Genomic DNA, 21,193 nt, shown 5'->3' with positions numbered 1-21,193 from the left:
ATCGACATTCGAAGGTCTTTTTCTCTGCGCTTGGAAAATCTATCGAAACAAGGACGTAATCGAAAATTACATTTACAAAAGTACTTAGGGTAAAGTGTGCAGCGTGGAACATTTGCAAAGCAGAAAGGTGCGAGGTTTGCCCGAACGCCGGGTAGAAGGGTGAGCTGCTTCGGCTTACCAGACTCATGCCAACTCACTCGCCAATGGAATACCTACTCGAAGTGCGTATGCGCTTAAACAAAGAGGAAAGGGCTCGCGAAAGGTCCGAGAAGGTAAATAAGCGAACCCATAGCCTCGCCCTTGGTCTGCGCGAAAATCAGCGCTGCGTTAACTCTTGATGACTCTCGATGATCGAAACTGCCCAAAGCCTTAATTAAACTAAAGGTAGTTTCGCGAATTTTCGATAGATGCTCGATTCAATTTCCCTGCAGTTACGACCTCGTATTCTATTGTTTTTGCACTCGCACCATTCTATCTTGTTTATTCTTTGCTTTTTACAGACAACATCGAAAGATTTGATTAATTTCAATATCATTATCAAAACGTCATTCATCGTGGCTAATCGATCACACGAGGTGTAAAAGGTTCGACACAAAGGAAAGATATCATCGACGCGAGAACGTGCTCGTTGAAATCGGCTTGAAAACGATAAGCTCGTCGGACTTATCCTTTCATTCTCCAAACAAAAGTCTCTATGAAGCGAAACGCGAATACTTTCTCTCGGACGAATCAGAAAATTAACCGGCTACAACTACATATCGATATAAATCTTCTTTGATGCGTAATACTAACGCAGTAGTCGCGATTTTATTCCCGACGTCGCCCCGTCGCAAATGAGCGTTCAAAAATTTGATTAACCACGGAAAAGTTAGCGTTGCACGATCTATGAAAAGTCATCTGTATCTTTTTTCAAAACTTTTGTCCAGTTTCTCATCGAGACGTATCTTACGAGAAATGTGTCGAAAGTGATGTGTCAAGAGTAATTTGAAAAGTTGCGTTTAAGCTAATTAACTCTTCTGAAAATGTATTTCACCGATCGAATCCCATATTTTCTCTGGTAGTCTCGATTGGAAAAGTTAGATGAGCACTCGACTCGTCGGAAAAAACATTTCTTTCGAGCACTCTTCTCCTTTAGCACTCGATATGTGTACGCTCGCTTCAAAACCTACCACGTCTATAGTCCGATCTGTATCCTGGGTCAAAAAAAATATATTTTACGAACGTACACGCTTTCAACGCAATTACTCGAGTTTTCGTATCGGAACGTTTTCAAAAAGTCACTAGAGATCGGAAAATTCATATTTCGTCGTAAAAATTCGATAAAAGTTTAACGCATTTGATAACAAAACCTTTTATACAAGACGTTCCGTCTGAATAATAGACGAAAAATACCTGTCTCTTCGCAGATTTTATATAAAAAATAGATCAACTTCTTTTGTCCGGGAAGAAACAACAGGACTTTTAAACGATTATCGAGAAGAAAAATTCATTTATTTGATCCGAAACTTTCTGGTGAATAACGAGCAATCGTTGAATCGATGTCGAACATCGCGCCAAGAGCTCGTGTGAACAATCGAAGGTTCGATTGTTAAGTTAGATTCATCGTTAGAGAAGGTCGAAAGGTCGGCTAACGAGAGAACGCGAAAACCGTTGAAATAACTCGGTCCATCGTAGCATATGGCATGCGATGCATAGTGTCTTCGCAACTACCTCGATGCATCGATTACCACATCCGTCCTTTTATTCCACCTTCGTTTGCAACGTCTTATGTTTATCAATAAATTCTATGAGAACTCATGATCTTATTGAAATATTTTTCGTTCGACGAGCATTAACAACCTCGCATAAACATTTTTCAAAGCACACTTTGTCAATAAATTTATTTTCAAAATCGGAACATGTTAGTAATATTCGTAATGTAATAATATTAATATTTTTCATTCGACGAGTTATTAACAACCTCGCACAAGCATTTTTCAAAGCATACCTTGCCAATAAACTTATTTTCAAGATCGGAACGTGTTAGTAATATTCGTAATTGCGCTACTTGCCTAATTATTTTTCGCGCGATTTCTTTGAGTCCATTAAGAGAAGAGAGAAGAAATTGTTTATCGGGCTTTTAAGCTAACGTTAACATAATTTACCTCTCGGTGCCAGATAATGGCCGCAATCGCTTATAAATATTCAGAAATTCCGTCGTAACTCGGCTCTTACGTGGAAACTTGAACGTCGAGTATTACAAAATACATTCGCGGTCGGTGTGAATGAAAACGGAATCAATGCCGCGAGCGTTTCAAACGACCGAGCAACTCTGCCATGTATGATTCATAAGAATCGTTCGTTCGAAGGCTAAAGCAAATGCGAAGGAAAGAATAAACGTTAAAGTGGCAGGCAAAAAATCGATCGAAATGAATCGAAACAAAGTGCTTATCAGCTGTCTAAATCGACGAATTTTATTTAGGATGCACAGAGGATAGCGTTGAGATACGTATGCGTGCTCGAAACCATCTCCTCTTTACTCCTCCCTTCTCTGACGTTTAGCAACTTACAGTAGCGACCGTATCGATTATTCCGTGACCCTGTTTGAGAGGTAGATATCGAGTTTCTCCATGGCACGCATATCGGTGTTATATCTATCGCACAGATTTGACACATATGGACCACGTCGTGTTCAACGACCAACTCTGTCTCTCGATTGCTCGAGAGGACTAGAGATCGATGCGATTGATACGATCTATGCAGACGTGAGTCATCGTACTTTATCTTCAAACGCTATTATCTTATCTATAATAAAATATCTCACTACGTTCTAGTAGTAGAACAACGAAATAGAAAATAGACAATGGTTTAAAAATAAACGTTCATTGAGGGAAAGGACGAAAATGGCGACGGAAGTCCGAAAAAGAATGCTTCTTCTCGGTTTTCCATGAAACACAAGCAGGGGTAGAAGAAGAGGTCGTTGCGGTTGAGTTGCGTCGGGTGAGACGTCCTTTTTAACCCACCTCGCTTCGGACCAATTATAATCTTGAATTATAAATCGAGCATAACGAGCCTGACACAGCAAGCTATTCCGAGCTATTTAAAAAGCCGAGCGCACGCGAGAACGAACGACGTAAGAGCTCACGAGAGTCGCCTTTCGGCGGGAGATTTCGTTGACTGCAGTCGAGCGGAGGGTGAACTTGGCGCATTCTAGGTTCGCGCACACTAGGACAACGGCTCGTCGTGCGTCCCCTCGCCTTCCATTCTAACCGTGTGCCTCCTTTCCTTTGTTTTTTTAGCCTTCGCGAACATATTTTGCCCTAGGCAAACTTCCTACGAAAGCCTGGGCTGTATGTACGTACGTATGTACGTACCTCCTGCAATTGACTGTTTTATCCTTTTTTTCTTCTTTTCTTCTGTTACGCTCTTTCTTTCCTTCTCACCCTTTTGTACGATCCACGTGAAGCACGACAGTTGTGGCTCAAACCATTGAAATTTATGCGCTACTCGGAACTTGCAAACAATCGTACCCCGATCAGAAATTCGAAAAAAAATATGCTTTTTTCTTCTGAAAGAAAAAAAAAAGTATTTACGCAAACTTACGTGATTTTTGCCTCATTTCGATTCGATCAAGCGGAATTAAATAACGTCGATTAACGCAGCAGGTCGGGTAAAAGTTCCAGATAAAACTGGGGCTGCCTCGTAACGAGGTTTGCTAAACGATGCTCCTCTCTCTTTCGCTCCTGGAAAGGCTACCCTACGTTACGACCGCAAAATCTCTCTTCGCAATTCAATTCTCGTCATCGTCGACATTTCGAACCAATTTGATAAACTTACTGAAAAAATCAACAATTCAAATAAACAATAACGAATGAATTTCGAAAAGTACGGAATTTTTTATCAGAGAGACGAACTAATAATGGATAGACAGTGACGCCGACTCTGTATAATGAACTCTTTACATCGAAGGAAGCTAAAGAATAGAGTTACAACGTGCATATGGTGAGGGAAGAAAATAAGTCCGCCTTTACCAGGAAGACAGTCACATTAGCGGACGTCGAGGGGAACAAAATAATTAATCTGCTAACGTACGTGTAGCTAACATCATAAAGACGTTCTTACGAGGATTCAATGTCAAATAAATAAAGAATAAAATGAAACGCAAAGAGACACTGTGTCTCCTGATGGGTATGTACAATCTTTTGTTAGGAATCACGTTGAAGAAATTAAGAAAATGTAGCTGTATATTTTCGGAAACAAAATGGCAGATGGCGAAACGTTCGGATTGGCGACGATCGAGCGTTAGAAGTCGCATAATCTCTATAGAATCGAACGTTACGTTTGTTCCAGAGGTGACGATGTACAACGATCGATCGAGCTACTGGACAAAGTGCTCTCAGAGTACGACGAGCACGAGGCAGAAAGCGAAGTCGGTAGTGGCGGCGGCAGTGGCGGTGGCGGTGGCGGTGGCGGCGGTGGCGGTGGCGGCGGCGGCGGCGGCGGCGGCGGCGGCGGTGGCGGCGGTAGCGGAGGTGGCAGCAGTGGAGGTGGTGCTGCTGGAGACGAAGTCGTCAGCGACGGAAGAGGTGAGGATATCGTCGGCGGTTTCCTCGGAGGTTGTGGCAGCAGTACGGAACCCAGTATTGGCCTCACGCCCGACGACGAGAGTCCGTCTTTAGGTACTATGGAACATGATTCCTTCCTTCTCTTTTCGTTCCTCAACCCTTCTTTTCTACTCTCTGCCTTTTTGTCTGCCACATTGACTCGTCTGACTTGTACGGATTGCAAACAGAACAATGTCATATTCTCATTTAAGCATTGATTTTATTTTACTTTTTTGATAATTACTCTATTTTTCTTTCTCTTCATTTTCTTTTTTTTTTTTTTAATTATCCCGAAAACGTTGAAATAAGAATACGGATTGTGTAATGGTACATAATCGTCATTTAAAAATTTTAAATAACTCGAGTGATCTTTCGTATATACATAATCCGATAATTCTCAAATCCGTCGAATAGAATAGTTTTTCTTTTTCTTATTTTTCGAAACAATAGGTCATTAAATTTATTCACAGCCGCCTTGCTCGTTAACATGCATACATGGGAAGAGCCAGGAAACTACATAATGCTTATCTTCTTGCGCTTGTTTAATCAATTTCTACAGAATAAGCTTTATACGTACGTCATAAGCCAATACAATAATAACGAGGTATTATTAATCGCATGGAACCGTTAACAAGGATCTATTAACTTCTAGGAGGGCTATTTACAGTTTAGCTTGAATCTCTTCGTGAATTGTGATATCAAACCGATCGAGAGATGTCGACGTGTAACGAAAAGGACCGGAAAAATTCGTATGGTATTTTTATCGAGCAAAAAATAATTATATAAATTCTTTTTAAATTACAAGGTTACCGAAAACTCGCGATATCATTTTTGAAGTTTTTTATGTTATAATCCGTTTAAAAAATAAGATGTTGAAACTATACAGAATCGAGAAAATTGAATATGTTTTCTTGTTTCTTTCTCGATAGGACATCAATCGGAGGACGACGGTTACATGAGTATGAATGGACGGAAAGCGAAAATGGCATTGGTAGCATTACGTCCTGTTCCGGATTGCCCGGAGCCACAAGACTCGGCGGGATTACCATCCCAGGAATTCCCTCCGCCCCCTGAAGAGGCAGAACGCATCATTTCGACTCTTTTACCGATGTAAGTTCGGCTACGCAATCACCTACAGTTCTCCGCCAATACGATAATTAATTGAAAACAATTTTGATTCGCGTTGAATTTATCTTTCTTTTCTGCCCTTTACAACTTACGAAGAATCATTGTGAAAAAATGTTTTGGCTATCGATGTAAGCAGCTATTTAATTTAACTGTTGAAAGCATCGAGTTCTTATTTTTATGACAAGAAGAAGAATGGTACTTTTCTCAGGAGTTTATTTTAGTACTTCTTTTCTAGTTGCTTATTCATGCTCGTATCGGATCGAAAGTATCCTTCTTTTCGAACTTTGACCACTAAAGTCAAACCAGAATATACCTGAAGTAAGTTTGGTTAGGAAAATTTAACTTTCCTTAAATTTACTTTCTCGAGAACTTTGATTGTATTCACCGACTTTCGAGGTAAGACCTTGGATGGCAATTTAAGAAATCAGCGTAATTATTCTTCTCTTCCACGTGACATAAATGGAGATTATCAGTCCTCTTGATACATCCTCGTGATGGTGTTAACAAAGGTCATTTCTAACACTATCTTTATTTTCAATTGTTAGCAATTTTACGTTTATCCAAAAAAATTAATCGACGCTTTCTCTTACCTTTGAATGCGATTCTGAAATTTTACTCGAACGAAACAATACTTTCCAAGTTGCTTCCGTTTGAAGCGGGAAGTAAAAAGAAAAAGGAGCACGACGACGAAGTTTTTCGTTCGCGAGCGATTTTCTCTCTCTCTCTCTCTCTCTCTCTCTCCCTTTCTCTCTCATTTTCTCTCTCCGCCTGTCTATCTTCTTGGTGCGCTCGACACGTTGGCCGAGATTTTCTCGAATTTCCTCGACAGTAAACGTTCCAACGCTTGTATCCGGAGTGTCGTAACGATCGAGGCGAAAACGAAGAGCGAGAGAGGAAGGAAAATATTGGAAAACACGTTCGAGTATACTTTGACTATGCACAATTCTTCTTTTCCTCGTGGAAAAGCTTGACTCGATGAAAAAAAGAAATTCATCGACGCCGGCGCCGAAGTCAGTATCGACGTTAATACTGACTCCAATAGCAAGATGCTCTTCCTTCGACCCGTCGATCCTGATCACCGCGTTTCGTGCCTGTTACTCACTCTTCGTCAAGAAACTTGGCCACCTAGCCACCTACCTTTTAGGAGCTTTTTCATCGTCTACTCTATTCCTTTCAACCTAAAAAAGAATTTTTTGGTACTTTCTTTCTACTAAATCGCGCTCTGCACGATGCTTCTTTCTTTATTTCTTTTTTTTATTTTTTTGTTACAACCAAACTCATATATAGAGCAGTTCGTCAACTTACTTTGTTATATACATACTTTGCTCATAAATGTGTAAAAATTCGATATCTCGCGTAACAAAGTTTCATATTTAGAACGATCAACGTCAGATAGAGAGAAAATGAGTAATAAAGTCTTGTCCTCAGTGAAGCAACAACCAGAAACTTTCTGTTGATATTCCACGTATCTTAAAAAGTCACCGTTCGTTGCCAAACGTTTCTCCGGATTTATTTTTGTTATCTGCAATAAATATTTATTCGTTGGATAATCTTTGTTCAAAGCGCGGTAAATATCAAATAAAAATAAAAGACACGCGGCAAGACGTGGCCACAAAAACAAATGTTCCTTCGGGATTTGTACGCTTTGTCGCCCGTTTCACGACGCATCGTCGATGTCAACGTCAACGCGGTCTATGTATACACATGTCCGTGAAGTATTGACACAGAACCATGATTTAATTATTAAGTCAACTAAAGAGTACAGAAGACACGAATGTTTGTAAGGACCTTCGGATAAAAATTATAAACGCAAAAAAAGCAAAAGAAAATGTATGGAAAGAAGGTGTCGTTCTTCTATTAATAAGTCACCGTATTTCAATGTATTGCAACATTGCACGGTTCAGAATTTCTGACGTTTAGACTTGATCTAACCCACACTTTCTGTTTCCTCTTTTCTTCATCGCTAATAACGATAAATTCTGCAGTTGCAAGGAGCAAATCTTTGTCAGTCATCGTTAGCAGCTTGTAACAAACTGATTTACATACGGACAAGTTGTTGCTAAGAACAAGTATAGCTTTGAAATCGAAACAAACTCCAAATATTTCTAAATTATGTTGCTTCGACGTGGACAAAAAGTTTCTATAAATTAGTGTTTATTAGAAATGTTTTGGAACGTGCAGCAATCTCGTTGTTGGTTCAATGAGGACAAAGCTATAAGCCTTCCGTGAAAGTTCTCGCCTAAAATGAAATGTTCTCTATAGGTTCTGGTAGAGAACGGATACGACGGAAGGAGATATTTCTCGTATTTTAGTCGAAGCACGCATTGCGTTTCTGTCTGTTACCAGAGTCTCCCCTGGAAACTCGTCAAAGAGAACGAGCCAATCGTCGGAACGACGAAGTGGCCGACAGCAGTGGATGATAGCGATGGAGGATAGCATGCGGCACGGAAACGCGGTTACCACACAAACGACTCTCGTGAGTATCTTTTTCTTTGATCTCGAGCGATATAGAAGCTCGTCGGGGGGGAAAAAAAAAAGGAAAAACGGGATGTTTCTTGAAATCGCTTACGATTAACGTTTGATACAAATCGTAATGTCGTGTGCTTATTGGTACAGCCCAAAACTCGGCATCGAAGACCGTACGGATGGGAGAATGGTAACGCTGAGATGGGCCGAACGAAGCGTGAACCTAGCTCGAGTCCACCGAGCAAGTTCGCGAGCCTACCATACGACGGTAAAGTCTCTTTCAATTGGATCCCACCGCGGACGAATCCATGCACCGTCGAGAAGCATCGCGAAGTAAGACGTCGTTCCTCGGAGGAACATCTCGAGAGGGATCGTCGTCGTAAAAACGCCGACAAGGATCGTACGTCCCATTTGCGAAAACAGAGACAGAACGAGATCATGAAATCGAGCAGCGTCGAGGACAGATTACTAATGAATCATAATCACGGTCACAATCGTAATCATAGAGGAGGAGAAGGAGGTGGCAGCGGTGATGGTAACCACGGTGGCGATGGCAGCGGCGACGGTGGAGGAGGACAAGAGCTCGAACCGAGACGGCGAAGAAACGACTCTGACTCGAGCGAGGGTAGATTCTCGAGAAACTCCGAGTCCGAAAGATCCTCGATACCTCGTTCGAGCTCGGTCAGCGTCGAGAGGTTCTCCATGAGGGCGAACTGCGACTCCTCGGACTTTTCCAGGGCCAATTCGACCTCGAACGAAAGATTTCATTCGGACTTCTCGATAGCCGTAGCCAGTGCCAGCTCGAACGACCACGTGTCCATACCCAGCTCCGATCCTTTTTCCATTAGGAACCTCGACTTCGTGTCGTTTTCATTGCCACGAGCAGATTCGAGCGAAAGATTCTCAGGACGCACGTCCGACAGATGCTCGGAAGAACGTTACTCCGACATGTTCTCGACGAGGAATTCGGACTTTTCCACGAGAAATTCGACCGATTTTCGAACTCAGTCCGAGGAGGAGCGCTTTTCGGACGACTCCTTGGAGGAGCTCTTACCTCCGCCACCACCCATCAGCAAGAGACACTCGATTGCTTGGGAAGTCTCGCTTGAAGACGACCCTCTTTATGCGCCCGGTAGCACCAAGGTCGTCGGTAGGAGACGTCGAAAGAGCAGCGACGTTTCTAGTAAGTCTCTCTATTTACAATTCTCTACTCTAGAGTATAAGCATATTACTCGCTCGTCCGACAGACTTAAAATTGCATCTAATTCGTCGTGTTAAGTCTGGGTTCAGAAACCGTTTCAACGGCCGTGATTTTTCTTTCAGGCGTCGGATCGGCGTCGAAGCTCCGTGACTTTGACGACTGGCAAGATCCACGGCTTTCGACGACGGACGACGACCTGGTCTCGCCATACTCGGACTCCTCGACGAACGATCTCGATCAGATTCGTCCGCAGGATCTGACCAAAAACGGTACTTACGTGATACGACGAGGTCGCAAAAAGGAACGAAAGGTCCTGCCGAAGACAGCGACGAAAACGAAGAGCCTGTCCTTCGAGAACGCTGACGAGAATCGGCTGTCGGACGTGAAACGATATTCGAGCACGTTCGACAATATAAAAAGTCTCCTGAAAGAGAACAAGCTGGAGGCTAGAAAGAGACGATCGTCGGACGACAAATCGGACGATCTCGTCGAGTTACCGAGCGAATTTGCAGAAACTGTGCCACCTCCGGATCTCGTCAGGGTCGTTTCCCTTCCGACCATCAACAACGACGGTAACAACAGCAACGACGAGGAGGAGGAAGACGAGGACGAGAGCAACGACCGAGCGGCTCACCTTGACATAATGATCGAAGAGGAAGAAACGTCGGAAAAGTTTTTCGGCAAAGCGAAAGAACGTCCGACGGGCGAAATTTCTCGCGAAAAGCTACCGTTGAATTTTTCGACGAGCAAAGATCCAACGGATTTGGGCGTTGATAGAGAGAGAGAATGCAATGGTGGTATCCCACTTTCCGTCTCGGCGTCGAAAGCTCTGGACATCGGTAAACCAATCGATTTTCTCCTTGAGGAACGATCGAAGAAACTCACGATTCATTCGAGCAACGAACGGCTGTCCTCGAAAATACCCGTTAATCTTTTGATCGAAGATCAAATCGTGAAAAAGGCTCTTAACGAGAATCGCAGACAATTGGAGAAGGTCAGCGACGCCATAAAGGAGATCGAAAACGTTAAGAACAGCGAGTCCTATTCCGAGGGCAGGCGATGGAAAAATGGGGACATTAGAGCTTCTTCCAGGAGGAACAGTTACGAAAACGATTCCATCGAGCAAGCGAATCGGAAGGCGCTAGGCAGTCCGTACGAGCCGAAAAGCAGAAAACAACAGAGCTCCGATTCGGAAACTTCCAAGACGAGTTCGGAGAGTGATTTTGATCGACGAAAAGCAAATGGAACGGACATTTACGCGTCCGGCAGGCGGCTGAGACAAAATGGCATTGAAAGTCACAAAAATAATCAGAAGCAAATCGAGCACGTAATCGACGCTATACTCGAGGACTCAAAAAATCCTGACTTTCAGGTAGGATATCGAATTTTCGAAGCGATGAATGCTTCCTTTCCAAGTTGGAAATGAAACGAATAATTCGTTCGATTTACGCATAATTCATCTGAAAAGAATCCGACGTAGAAAGGAAGTAGTCATCGAGTATAATCGCGCGCCACCTTTTCGCTCGTGCGAATATCGGAACGACTAACAGCATGCTCGCGTTCGACAGGTCAGCGTCGAAGTGCTCGAGTTTCCACCGTTGCCGCCGTCACCGGTGGAGGAAGCCGACGAGGAAAACTCGGACGTTGGACAAAACGCCGTGATTAGCACCAGGTCGAAAAGCCACGGTAACAGAACGATGGAGTATAGGCCAAGAGTGCCACCGCATCGCGGCCAAGTCGTCGATGCCAAAGATCATCAAACGTCGCTCAATACGAGATCGATGGACGCCGGATTCTCTCGCGGTAGACGTACGCCAGCCGCCGGCAATTCAAGAAGAGAGGTACACTTCCCTTTTCTATTTTCTCTTTTCTCTCTTTTCAACGGCATCGGGGGCACCTAGTAATTTCTTTAAAGATCAAGATCGATCAGACGACGAAGGAACGGGAAAAAGGAGGAGACGGTAGACGCGCAGCGAAAGGCAACGATGCGAAGAGAAAAAGAAATTCAATGTCAAGGCAAATGAGGGAAAGTCGGGCCAAACTAGTGACTTTGACCGAAAAGTCGGCTGGATGCCGGCCAACTTATGCAGTTAACGTAATAGCGCCTTTCGTCGTATCTCTTTCTAAATAATTCCACGGTGAATCATCGCAATACGACTATTACCGAGAAGAACACGTAATTCCGAAAGCTAATCGCAAATTGAGAAAAGAGAAAATCTCCGTATCTAATCTCATAACTGTGTCCATATCCGGAAAAGAGATAGATAATATTAATTGTATGTTTCGTTACGTTTACTCGATCTGTACGCACAGATGGACTGATTTATAAGAACGGAATGACAAAAACTTCACTCGCTCCGACATCCATTGTAAAAATGATCGTAAGTGTTTCTATTTGGTTATCTTTGCACGAAACGTTCGCTTTCAAAGGATCGATCGAAAGAGGATGGAAGTCCATCGGGAAGTCGAACGAGTCGGAGGAACGACAAAGGACGGAAGTCAAGCAAAAGTCAATCTTCGACGATACTTGGACCGATCTTTCCTACGATAGTCGGAAACGGAAGAGGTAGACGTATCGTGCACCATATAAGCAGTTAACTCAAAGGATAAGTACTGCGAGATAGAAAAAAAACGATGACAATAATTAAAAGAGATAGCTTTTTCTCCAGGAACTACGACATGACTCGTCGACCGGTAGTCTTTGATCGTTCAATTCGAAGGAAACAAAGAAAAAGGGGGAAAGGATCGGAGGTGCTCAGAATTCACGTTAATTTCGTCTTGTTAGATTCGCTCTTAATTTGCTAGCTCGACGTTGACCCTATTTCGCCTCGCTTCTTCGTGCTTCTAAATGCACGGGTACTACTAATTAAACATGGAAAAGAAGAGAATATCGAGCCCGACGAAGTAATGTCTGTGTAATTAAGAAACATCCGCGATCGACGAGCGAACTTTGAAACTAAAAGTCGATGAATATTTGAACAAAAGTCGAATCAATAAGATATCTCGCGAACTTTTTCTAACGCGATAGAATACGAAGACGACGATACGTATTTATGACATTCTCTATTATTGAAAGGAAAACGAAGGGAAAATGGAGGGAAAATGAAGGGAAAGGGAAAAGATTACCGTCAGCCAATTACGCGGCGTGACGCGAAGAGAAAAATGTTTGCCGGCGAATGTGGGATCTGGGCGAGAATAAAAAATCGTGCGTCCGCGTGGCTCAGCATGGCCGATATTAAGCAAGGAAGGAATCGATCAGTTTACTAGGCTTCTTCGATTCGATCAGCGCGGAAACGAAATAAAGTTTAGAAATTTGTTGTTTAGAGCTGCCTCCGCGTATAACTCAGCAAAGTCGTTTTGCTCGGCAAAACACGTCGCACGAAATCCATTTTCCATCCATTCCAAAATTCGTTCTATATCGAATAGTCGGAAAAGTATAACGACAAACGCTCGTCGTCAAGATAGCATTCTTTTTTTTTCGGTTCAACAATCTGGCAAAGAGAGCGTCGTCGGTGGGGCCGGTGGGAGTAAAACGCTCGGTAAAAAACAAAAGCAAAGGCAAAAGCATCGATCAACGTAGTGCTCCACGCGGCGCGGCCACTTGGCGGCTCTCTCCTATTGTCGTCGAAAATATTGGCAATTTTTTTTCAACGATCGCCCCTCGAAACCGAGCGCCGCAATCGAACGGAGAACGAACGAAATGAAAGTTTGGAGTTGTGCTCAAACTTGAACGATAAAGAACGATTAGAAAAGCGACGTGCGTCTGGTTTGTCTCAGGTGCCGGTGGAGAGAAGGACCTTACCGACGGATTTGCCAGGACCGTCGTCGAGACGTCGTCCCTTCGCAAAGAAGCACTCGCCCTCGGCGGATGGTTGCTCCTCGAACGTTGCAGGCTCCAACGGCGGTATCAACGGCGGTGGCAACGATGGTGCCAACGGCGGAGCTAACGGCGGGGCCACGACAAACGCCGTCGCATCCAGCGGAACTGGTATGCAAACCTCCTGCTCGCTACCAGAAACCCCAGTCTTCGCCAGAGGCAGCGATATTCCACGAACGCCGCAACATGCCGGGAACCAGGCGCAAACACGCCGGCAACCCGGTTGGTATGCCCCGACGACGGCGACCACTGGGTAAGATCACGATTTCCGTGAGATAATAAAAGAGAGAAATATAAGAAAAAGGGGAAAGAAACAAATCGATATGACGTAAAACGATGCAGGTACCGAAGGAACAATCCTGGTCTGGAACAGGCGATAATCGGAACGGAATTGCTCCGACTGGCGGGTGGGCCGAATCGGGGATGGTATCCGACGAGAAAAGTGAATCAGCCGCGACCAGCTTCCATCGAGCATCTTGAACGGCTAAACAACGTTTACGACGCGCGCTTACCGAGCGGTGCCGATCAGAGGAAACCGTTAACCCTGCCGACGAACATCACACCCAACAAATACTTCGGCCAAAGTAAGCACAGCTCCGCGTCCAGCACTCGCGAGGCGCTACGGAGGGTCACTAGCTTGCTCATCAAGAAAGGTAAGCGCGGGGAAGAGCGCGGGGAAGAGCGCGGGAAAGAGCGCGGGGATTCGCACCGTTAAGCGGAACGAGAGGATAGAACCTCGTGTTTCAGCCGCTACTCGTACCGAGAGGAAGAACACGATGCTATCGACCGCGACCGTCTCTGGATTTCGACACGTTCTTCTCGTCCAGGCCGACGCGCGGTGTTCTCCTCTAACGTCCGATTTCTCTTTCCCTTTTTCCTTTCCCGCCAATTACTTCGATCCTTGCATCGATTTGAAAAGGTCTTTGCCATCTTATCGTTGCATCCTCCAAAAAGGCTTGAAAGAAAATCGGACGTTCAGCGGTCTCACTGCGCGCGACGGACCGATTCGATTTCTTCGAGGACTCTCTTCGTCGAACAAGTCGAACGGATCTTTCGACACGCGAGGATCGTCGAGCGATCAGAGCGAGTTGTTGCGAGAGGATAGCTTTGGAAACGACGGTCGACCGTCTCTGCTCTTAAATTCTTAACTCCGTTCTCGATCTCTTTTTCCCATCTTTCGACTTAACCACTTGCGCTGGCAGTTTCTTAATGGCGCGCGCGGCAAACGCTTCCAATATAATTCGCAGCGAACCGATACTCGAAATTATTTTTATGAAATTATCACACTCGACCGTTCAACGCTCTTCCGAGCTGTGTTCGAAAACTTATCGATAACGTATGACCACCGAACGACGTGGTTGCACGTTGTTTGTCCTTCTGCATCGATTGTTCCAGCGCAAATGGTTAGAAAAGAAATAGACGCATCATCCGTCATTTGGACCCAATTGACTACACGTGCTCGTGGCACTCTTTTAAAAAGATTCTTTTGTCTTACTTTCTCTTTTTTCCGACTTCCTCTGTCTTTTCGAAAGCACGATTTAAGACGTTAAGCGGATTGAAACGATTGATTGACACTTATAACGTCGCAAGTATAAACAAGTCGTATCTTTAGAAAATCTTAGATACGTGACGAAAAGATATATTATGAGCAGAAAATGGCGATCGCCGTCATACGACCGAGCAACCTGCATCGGGTTTTTCTAGCGGATTGAATTTTTGAAACCCCGTAACTATTGATAAGTAAAACTTGTGAGAAACTTCTCTGACTTTTCTCCTGTGTGACCTTTCGTGGCAATCGACAGCCACTACTTTGAAGCTAGCTATCCGACGCTCTAGGTAGATATGGAATGCTTGCCTGTTAAAGATTCTCTCCTTTTTTTCAAGTATCAAACTTTTATGATCTTTTTCTTTGGACGCCTTTTAACCGGTACTCTTTATAACGTTATGTAAAGTTCATCACATGATTGACTAAAAATTCCTCATGATATCCCTCATGAATTTTTCAATATCAAGTCAGAATACTGTTTAAGAGGCTACTATATGTGTTACGTGCGTGGAGTATGTATGTATATAACGTAGCAGCAGTGCATGCCATTTATACAAATTTTAGAATACAGTGTAACTAGTCTATTGTCGGTATTTTTGTTGTCTCAGAAAGATTTCGATCGTCCATTTTTATAATACACATTTTACTCGTTCGTCTGTATTTTTTTAAGATTGCAAATTTTTATCGAAACAAATCAAGTCTCCAAGAAAAAAAAACAAGTGTGATTCGATGTAACGTTTAAATTCTCGGTGACGAGTGACGGGTCCACTACGTTCCGTTAATAACACGCCATCTGTGAGAAGACATGTTTGTTGTAACACGACTTAGTTCGAATTAGACGCCATAGAGGTCAATCTTGTCTTCTTATTCACGCGCTCGTTTAACTTCAACTTAGTTGCGGCGCACTACCGAAGATGGCGCTAAATAACTGTTTCCAAACCGATATTCGAGTACGCCCACCTTATTTTTCTTCTTGATAAACGAAACATTTCCAAGTTAATTTATGATAGCGAAAATAACGAGAAATATTTCTTAACTCGCGTAATAAAAATATATAGAGAATATTCCGATAACATTGAAAATCTATATTTTTAGGATAATCTTCTTGTTATTTATGTTCCAAATCTTTCAAATTAAGGAAATTTATCGGTAAACGATGATAGCATTTTCCATTTCTTTTTACCTTTGTGAGAAGGTCCACGATTTCCGACAGACCACGTGTTAAACTTTCACCGCATCGTGCTGCCATCTATCGGTAACTCCATCGACCGATCTCCCAGCTGAATGTGATCGACCTTGAAAGCGTGACCGTCCAAAGCGAAGAAAAGAAAAAGGGGAGGGAGCATACGTATATATGTACAAAAAGAAAACGAGATATGGGAGGGGGTCAGAGAAAGAGAGAAAGAGAGACCGCAGAGACAAAGACTTCCTCCATGTTACACGTTGCTGGAACGTTCATGCATTTTCATCCAATTCTTCTGTACGCTCCGATTTATAATCAATAATAATCTTTAGTTTTATATCATCATTAGATCTATTTAACTTAACCATTCGTTTGCAAACAGTTAACGTTACTTTTAATACCAATCGCAAGAAAATTGCTTTTTTAAATTTTTTCAAAAAAACTTGGGCATTCTTGTTTTGGAAGAATAGATTTTTCTTTTTTTTTTCCCCTAATATCTTAACTTTGTAACAACGCGTTATTAAATGTAACTGAACGACTAAGCTTTAATGATCGCAGAAATTTCTACGATCGTCGATGCTTCGTAAAGAGAACTTAGCTTATTAGTCATCGTTCGTATTTGACTTTCCCCATTGATAAGAAATTGATATATATATATATATATCTCATAATAGTTACATATCTCTCAACATTACATCGAAACATTGTTTCATTAATCCCTTTCAAGGGAACATCGTGCTGATTAAAAAAAAAAAGGTGAAAAAAAACGGTCGATAGTTTCGTTGAAAACGAGGCAGTCGCGCGTCGTCTAACGTGGACGACGACATGTTCCCCCTCCTTCGCTTATCCGCAACACTGTGGCAGCAGCAGAAACAGCGGCGTCGACGACGGCGCAGCAGTCGGCAGACCGGTACAGCGAAGAAAATAAATGCTGGAAATCTAGAAGAAAAGTTCACGGAGCAAATCCGTAGGACTAGCCGCGCGCGAAATGAACAAGAGGACTACTCGGAAGACATGTCCGATTCGTAAGACGAACGCGATATTTGTAGTCGAACATTAGCTCGATCTGATTCGTGGATATCCGGCTCGACGAGACTAGACTAGACGAGACGAGACGAGACGCGACGAGACACGACGAAACGCGACGAGTCGCGACTCAAGGGTTCCAGTTATTGATTCGTCCGAAGGGGAAGGTACGCGCAAACGTTTCCTACTTTCCGCGTTTCGTCTCTCTTTCTTTCTCTCATACACAGACACACACACCGCACCATCGCTTCGATCTGTTCTACCTCCGGTCAATCGTCAACGAACAAACACAAAGTTGTCTCTTTCGATTTTATTTCGTAGATTCTTCTGTAATGATCGCGACTCTGAAACCGTTCAAAGAACGTTATAATTATCCTTTTTATACGCGCTCTCGGCAAGGTCAAGCGTCGCGATCGATATTCAGTCTGTGTGTCATCCACCTCGTATCGCGCATCCCAATATACTTGAATGGCGCAAATTCGAATACAGCCAGCGATTTTTTTTTTCTTTCGTCGACGATCTCATGCATTTAGGTCTCTGAAAATATCGGGAAAAACGAGGAAGGGACGACCTACAGACGACCCGAGGACGATGCCGTGACTGTCTTCGATTCGAAGCTTATCGGTTGTTGTGTTTATTTTTAGAAGACCGTGTCGATACGCGTTATATCACTGCTAAGTTACCCTTGTGTCATTTTTTCTTCTCGGCAGAAAAAAGGACGGAAATTCGAACTTGCATACGTCGCTCGGATACAGATCGGACTAATTTAGTTAACGATAAACGACCAAAGTAGTAGGTGATAGATGCGATTCGTTCGCTCTAGACCTTAACGAACAGCCACCATTAAAAGACGACGTTGCGACCTTATTGTTTAATTACGAAAAAATCTGTCGTGCTACTGGGACGTTTACTATTATGACATAGATATAAAATACTACCGAACAATAACACATCATACTAGCTAATTTACTGCTTTTCGACAATATATTACGAAGTAATGTTTCGAATAATGCGGATTCTATGAAAAATATTCTGAAAAAGCTATAAACAGAAATATTTGCATCAAATCAAATTCTTCAGTAAAGAGAACGAGATTATAGTAAAAGCGATGAATTTGCTAATATCTATATATGATATTTACCAAAATTAATCACTTAATATATTAATCAGAATATATATTTTTTGCATTGTTTAGTAATAAGTTGAGCTTTGTTTAACGAGTCGAATCATTTGATATGGTAATGAATCGTGTGTAACCTATTTTATTTTATAACAGTTTAGGCCATTCTTCCTCTATGCACTCGACTGTTTGTCCAAGATGCATTGTTTAAAATCTATAATATTTATTAAAGTCCATATTATTTAAAATATTATTTCATAATATAATATCGAAAAGCAGCAAATTTTACGAAAGTGTCTTATCGCTTTGCCCGGGAATGCAAGAAATGTGATACAAAATTCGATCGTTATCGCGTTCCTTTTGCAACAGAATTTAATCATTTCTAGCAGGAAGCGATAAGTTTGCGGGTTAAAAAGTTCCCGGAAATATAAACCCTGAAAGTTATTGCGGTTGAAGGTACTCTTTCGTCGCCAGTGATAGAAGCAGGGTCAACAAATGTCCGTGCTTGATGTAACCGATATAGCTATATCCTTTTCAGTTAGCATTCCATTCCCAAAGCATCGAGATCTTGTTGAAAAACACATCCATGTAAGTTTCGGCAGCAACCCAAGTTACTTGCTGTCGTATTTCCCTAACCGCACGAAAAAGCGTGTATATCTAAAAACATCTACTATTTCCTTCCAAGCGTTGTCCCTTTTAAGGTCGAGAAGGGTCCCCTGATCATCCGTTTGCTCAACAAAACTCTTGAAGCGATTTCTCGTCCTCTTAAAGGCCGGTGGGGGATGTTTTTGGCTAGGTTAGTAGCGCGTTAGTAGCGCTCGCCGAATAGGTAGCACATAGGGGTGGAGCAGCCGTAGGGGCGACCATCTCGACACGGCTGGGGTGGCAATCGTTACTCCCGTCTACCGGCCTGTCTACCGACCCTTCGGCGGACTCTAAACGTTTCACCTCTAGCAGAGACGCCACCGCCAACGTCGCCAACCTCTGCCTACGCTCTACATCGACCTATGGACAAGGGAGAGGAGGAGAAAGCGAGGCGAAAGAAGATTCGCGAAAACGATGCAACCTCTCTTTGTTTCTTGAGACGCTCGTCGAGGCTTTCTCAAGCTCATCCTCCTCTCCGCCGCACTGCTTTGCGCGCGATGGCAGAAAATATCGACCAGCTCTTTCGGCGCGCACTACGCCACGAAAATGCGAACCTTTCTCGACACCCCGACAGACATTTTTAGATACAATCGCGAGAGATACGCTTCAATCCTCGTGGAATTACATCCTTGAGAATTACATACGTCGCGATCAACGTTGATCAACGCTCGAAAAACTCTGCTTTTTCGTAGATGTCGTTGTTATTTTGTCAATAATTTTCAACGGTTCGAGCGCCTTATCGTATTTCGCATCGACCGAATCGTATTATCGTATTTCGTCGAAAAATTGATGTACAAATACCTTCGCCTAGATAGAAATCGAAACGTCCGAAGATCGTTTACGCGTCCGAATGGGTCTCGGTTGACAACTCCGTCGCGTTTTTAATTATACCTACGTCATTGCACTCTACGTAGCGGACATTGTCACGATATGCATAATATGGACTCGAACATGTGCTTGATCCAACGAGTGTCCATCTGATCGACGTCCGCTTCGATGCTACTTCTCAACGTCGTTGCTCTCTTCCACTGTCAACCATCGAGAACTTCAAAACGATTTCTTAAAAATTAGAATGTGTAGATGTTTTTAGGTAGGTAGGTAGACAAACAGTTGAAAAAGTAAACTCTTGTTATACGGTCGTACGTATCGAGCAGCTAGTCAGTCAGCTCGCATTGGAATTCTCAGAATCGACGCTTGGGATGCCGAGAGTACTAAAATAAAATACGCAGCGTGCGGCATCCTACGATGGGCGAGCTGCGTCCATCACCGAGAAGCAACCGTCGACCAGCGGTCTCGTTGTTAATCACGAGAACAAGAATCCTTGCGATTATAGAAAACATGAACGAGATGTGGAGATAAAAAGGTGTCGCTACAAGCCGACTGTAGTTTTTCGACGAAAATAGAAATCGTTCATGTTCGTTCGTATATCCTTCAAATAACGTTGGAGCAGAGTTCGACAGCACGAATTGCATATCGTTTTTCAAGCCTGATTTTTCGTTGCTTGAAAATTTTATTGCTTCGAAACTGGGAAAAACGACTTAGTCTCGTCTTCCTTATTAATTCCTCGAGAACGTAATCGAAAGTCTATTGAAGTACCTAAGTAGATGAAGTATATCTCGTTAATTTTCTCAAGCAACTCACGTGAGATATGGCAATCGCTGTATCGGCTGCACCGGGCGCACGTGCCATTAGTCGTGGGAACAATCATTCCAATCTGTACCATCGTCGCAGGTGAGGGATACGGCTCGAGGAGCGATATAATCGCCGAGAATGAACTCAATATTGTTACAACAAGTGTTCCTTAGGATTTTATTCGATTTTACGCGTTTGAGAAGTCACGGTAAGAAAGGCTCGCGAGAGAAAATGTATTTGAGAGCGAAACGTGCCTTCTTTTCTCCTTCTTTTCTTTCAACCACGACTAGATAAATTACGGTAAACGTGAAAGTATTCCTCTTTCGATAGCGAAAAGAAAAATAATATACGGATCAAAGAAAGCTTCGATTTGTAACGCTAAGTCAGATTTACGTAGGTAGATCGTAAAATAGTACCGGATGACGATCTCGACGATGTTTTATCATCGAAGCGTCAGAGCTTTGTACCGGCTTTTCGACGATAAGGATTCTTCGTGCTGGGTAGATAGATAAAGAATGACGATAAGACAACGTAGCAAGTTTATCTAGCATCCGATAAATGAGAGAAAAAGAGAAATTTAGTTGTAATAATAGCGTCACAGATAGGCGCGTAGCTTAGTTTCCATGCTCATATCAACTAGTTTTTATCGAGCCAGTTACGAGAAGCTTCTGTCGCTGCAGGGGGCTTCTCGGTGGACGATTTTCTAGCGGTCTACTCGTCGAGAAGTGCCAGCTGGTTACAGCATGTCGCGGAAATAGGATCTCGGGCGTCCTCGAACCACCCTAC

General features: G+C 43.1%; 1 protein-coding gene across 8 annotated transcripts in view; it reads left to right on the top strand.

Moving 5' to 3' along the window:
• Nucleotides 1–21,193, top strand: part of LOC127072729 (uncharacterized) — a 99,735-nt gene that overhangs the window by 70,890 nt on the left and 7,652 nt on the right. For 3 of the 8 annotated variants that reach the window (XM_051013374.1, XM_051013373.1, XM_051013371.1), the window contains 8 exons: nt 4,330–4,658; nt 5,513–5,693; nt 8,058–8,187; nt 8,328–9,360; nt 9,501–10,750; nt 10,947–11,219; nt 13,156–13,508; nt 13,598–13,908. In XM_051013374.1, the coding sequence (XP_050869331.1) occupies nt 4,330–4,658; nt 5,513–5,693; nt 8,058–8,187; nt 8,328–9,360; nt 9,501–10,750; nt 10,947–11,219; nt 13,156–13,508; nt 13,598–13,908 (3,860 nt within the window). Of the gene's footprint in view, nt 1–4,329; nt 4,659–5,512; nt 5,694–8,057; nt 8,188–8,327; nt 9,361–9,500; nt 10,751–10,946; nt 11,220–13,155; nt 13,509–13,597; nt 13,909–15,996; nt 16,330–21,193 lie in introns of those variants that run through there. The other 5 variants (XM_051013379.1, XM_051013375.1, XM_051013376.1 and 2 more) reach the window with 4 other exon arrangements.

The sequence above is a fragment of the Vespula vulgaris genome, chromosome 2 (genome assembly GCF_905475345.1).
Source record: "Vespula vulgaris chromosome 2, iyVesVulg1.1, whole genome shotgun sequence".
Taxonomy (NCBI): domain Eukaryota; kingdom Metazoa; phylum Arthropoda; class Insecta; order Hymenoptera; family Vespidae; genus Vespula; species Vespula vulgaris.
The sequence above is the reverse complement of the archived record's forward strand: the minus strand, read 5'-3'. Positions and strand labels throughout refer to the sequence as shown.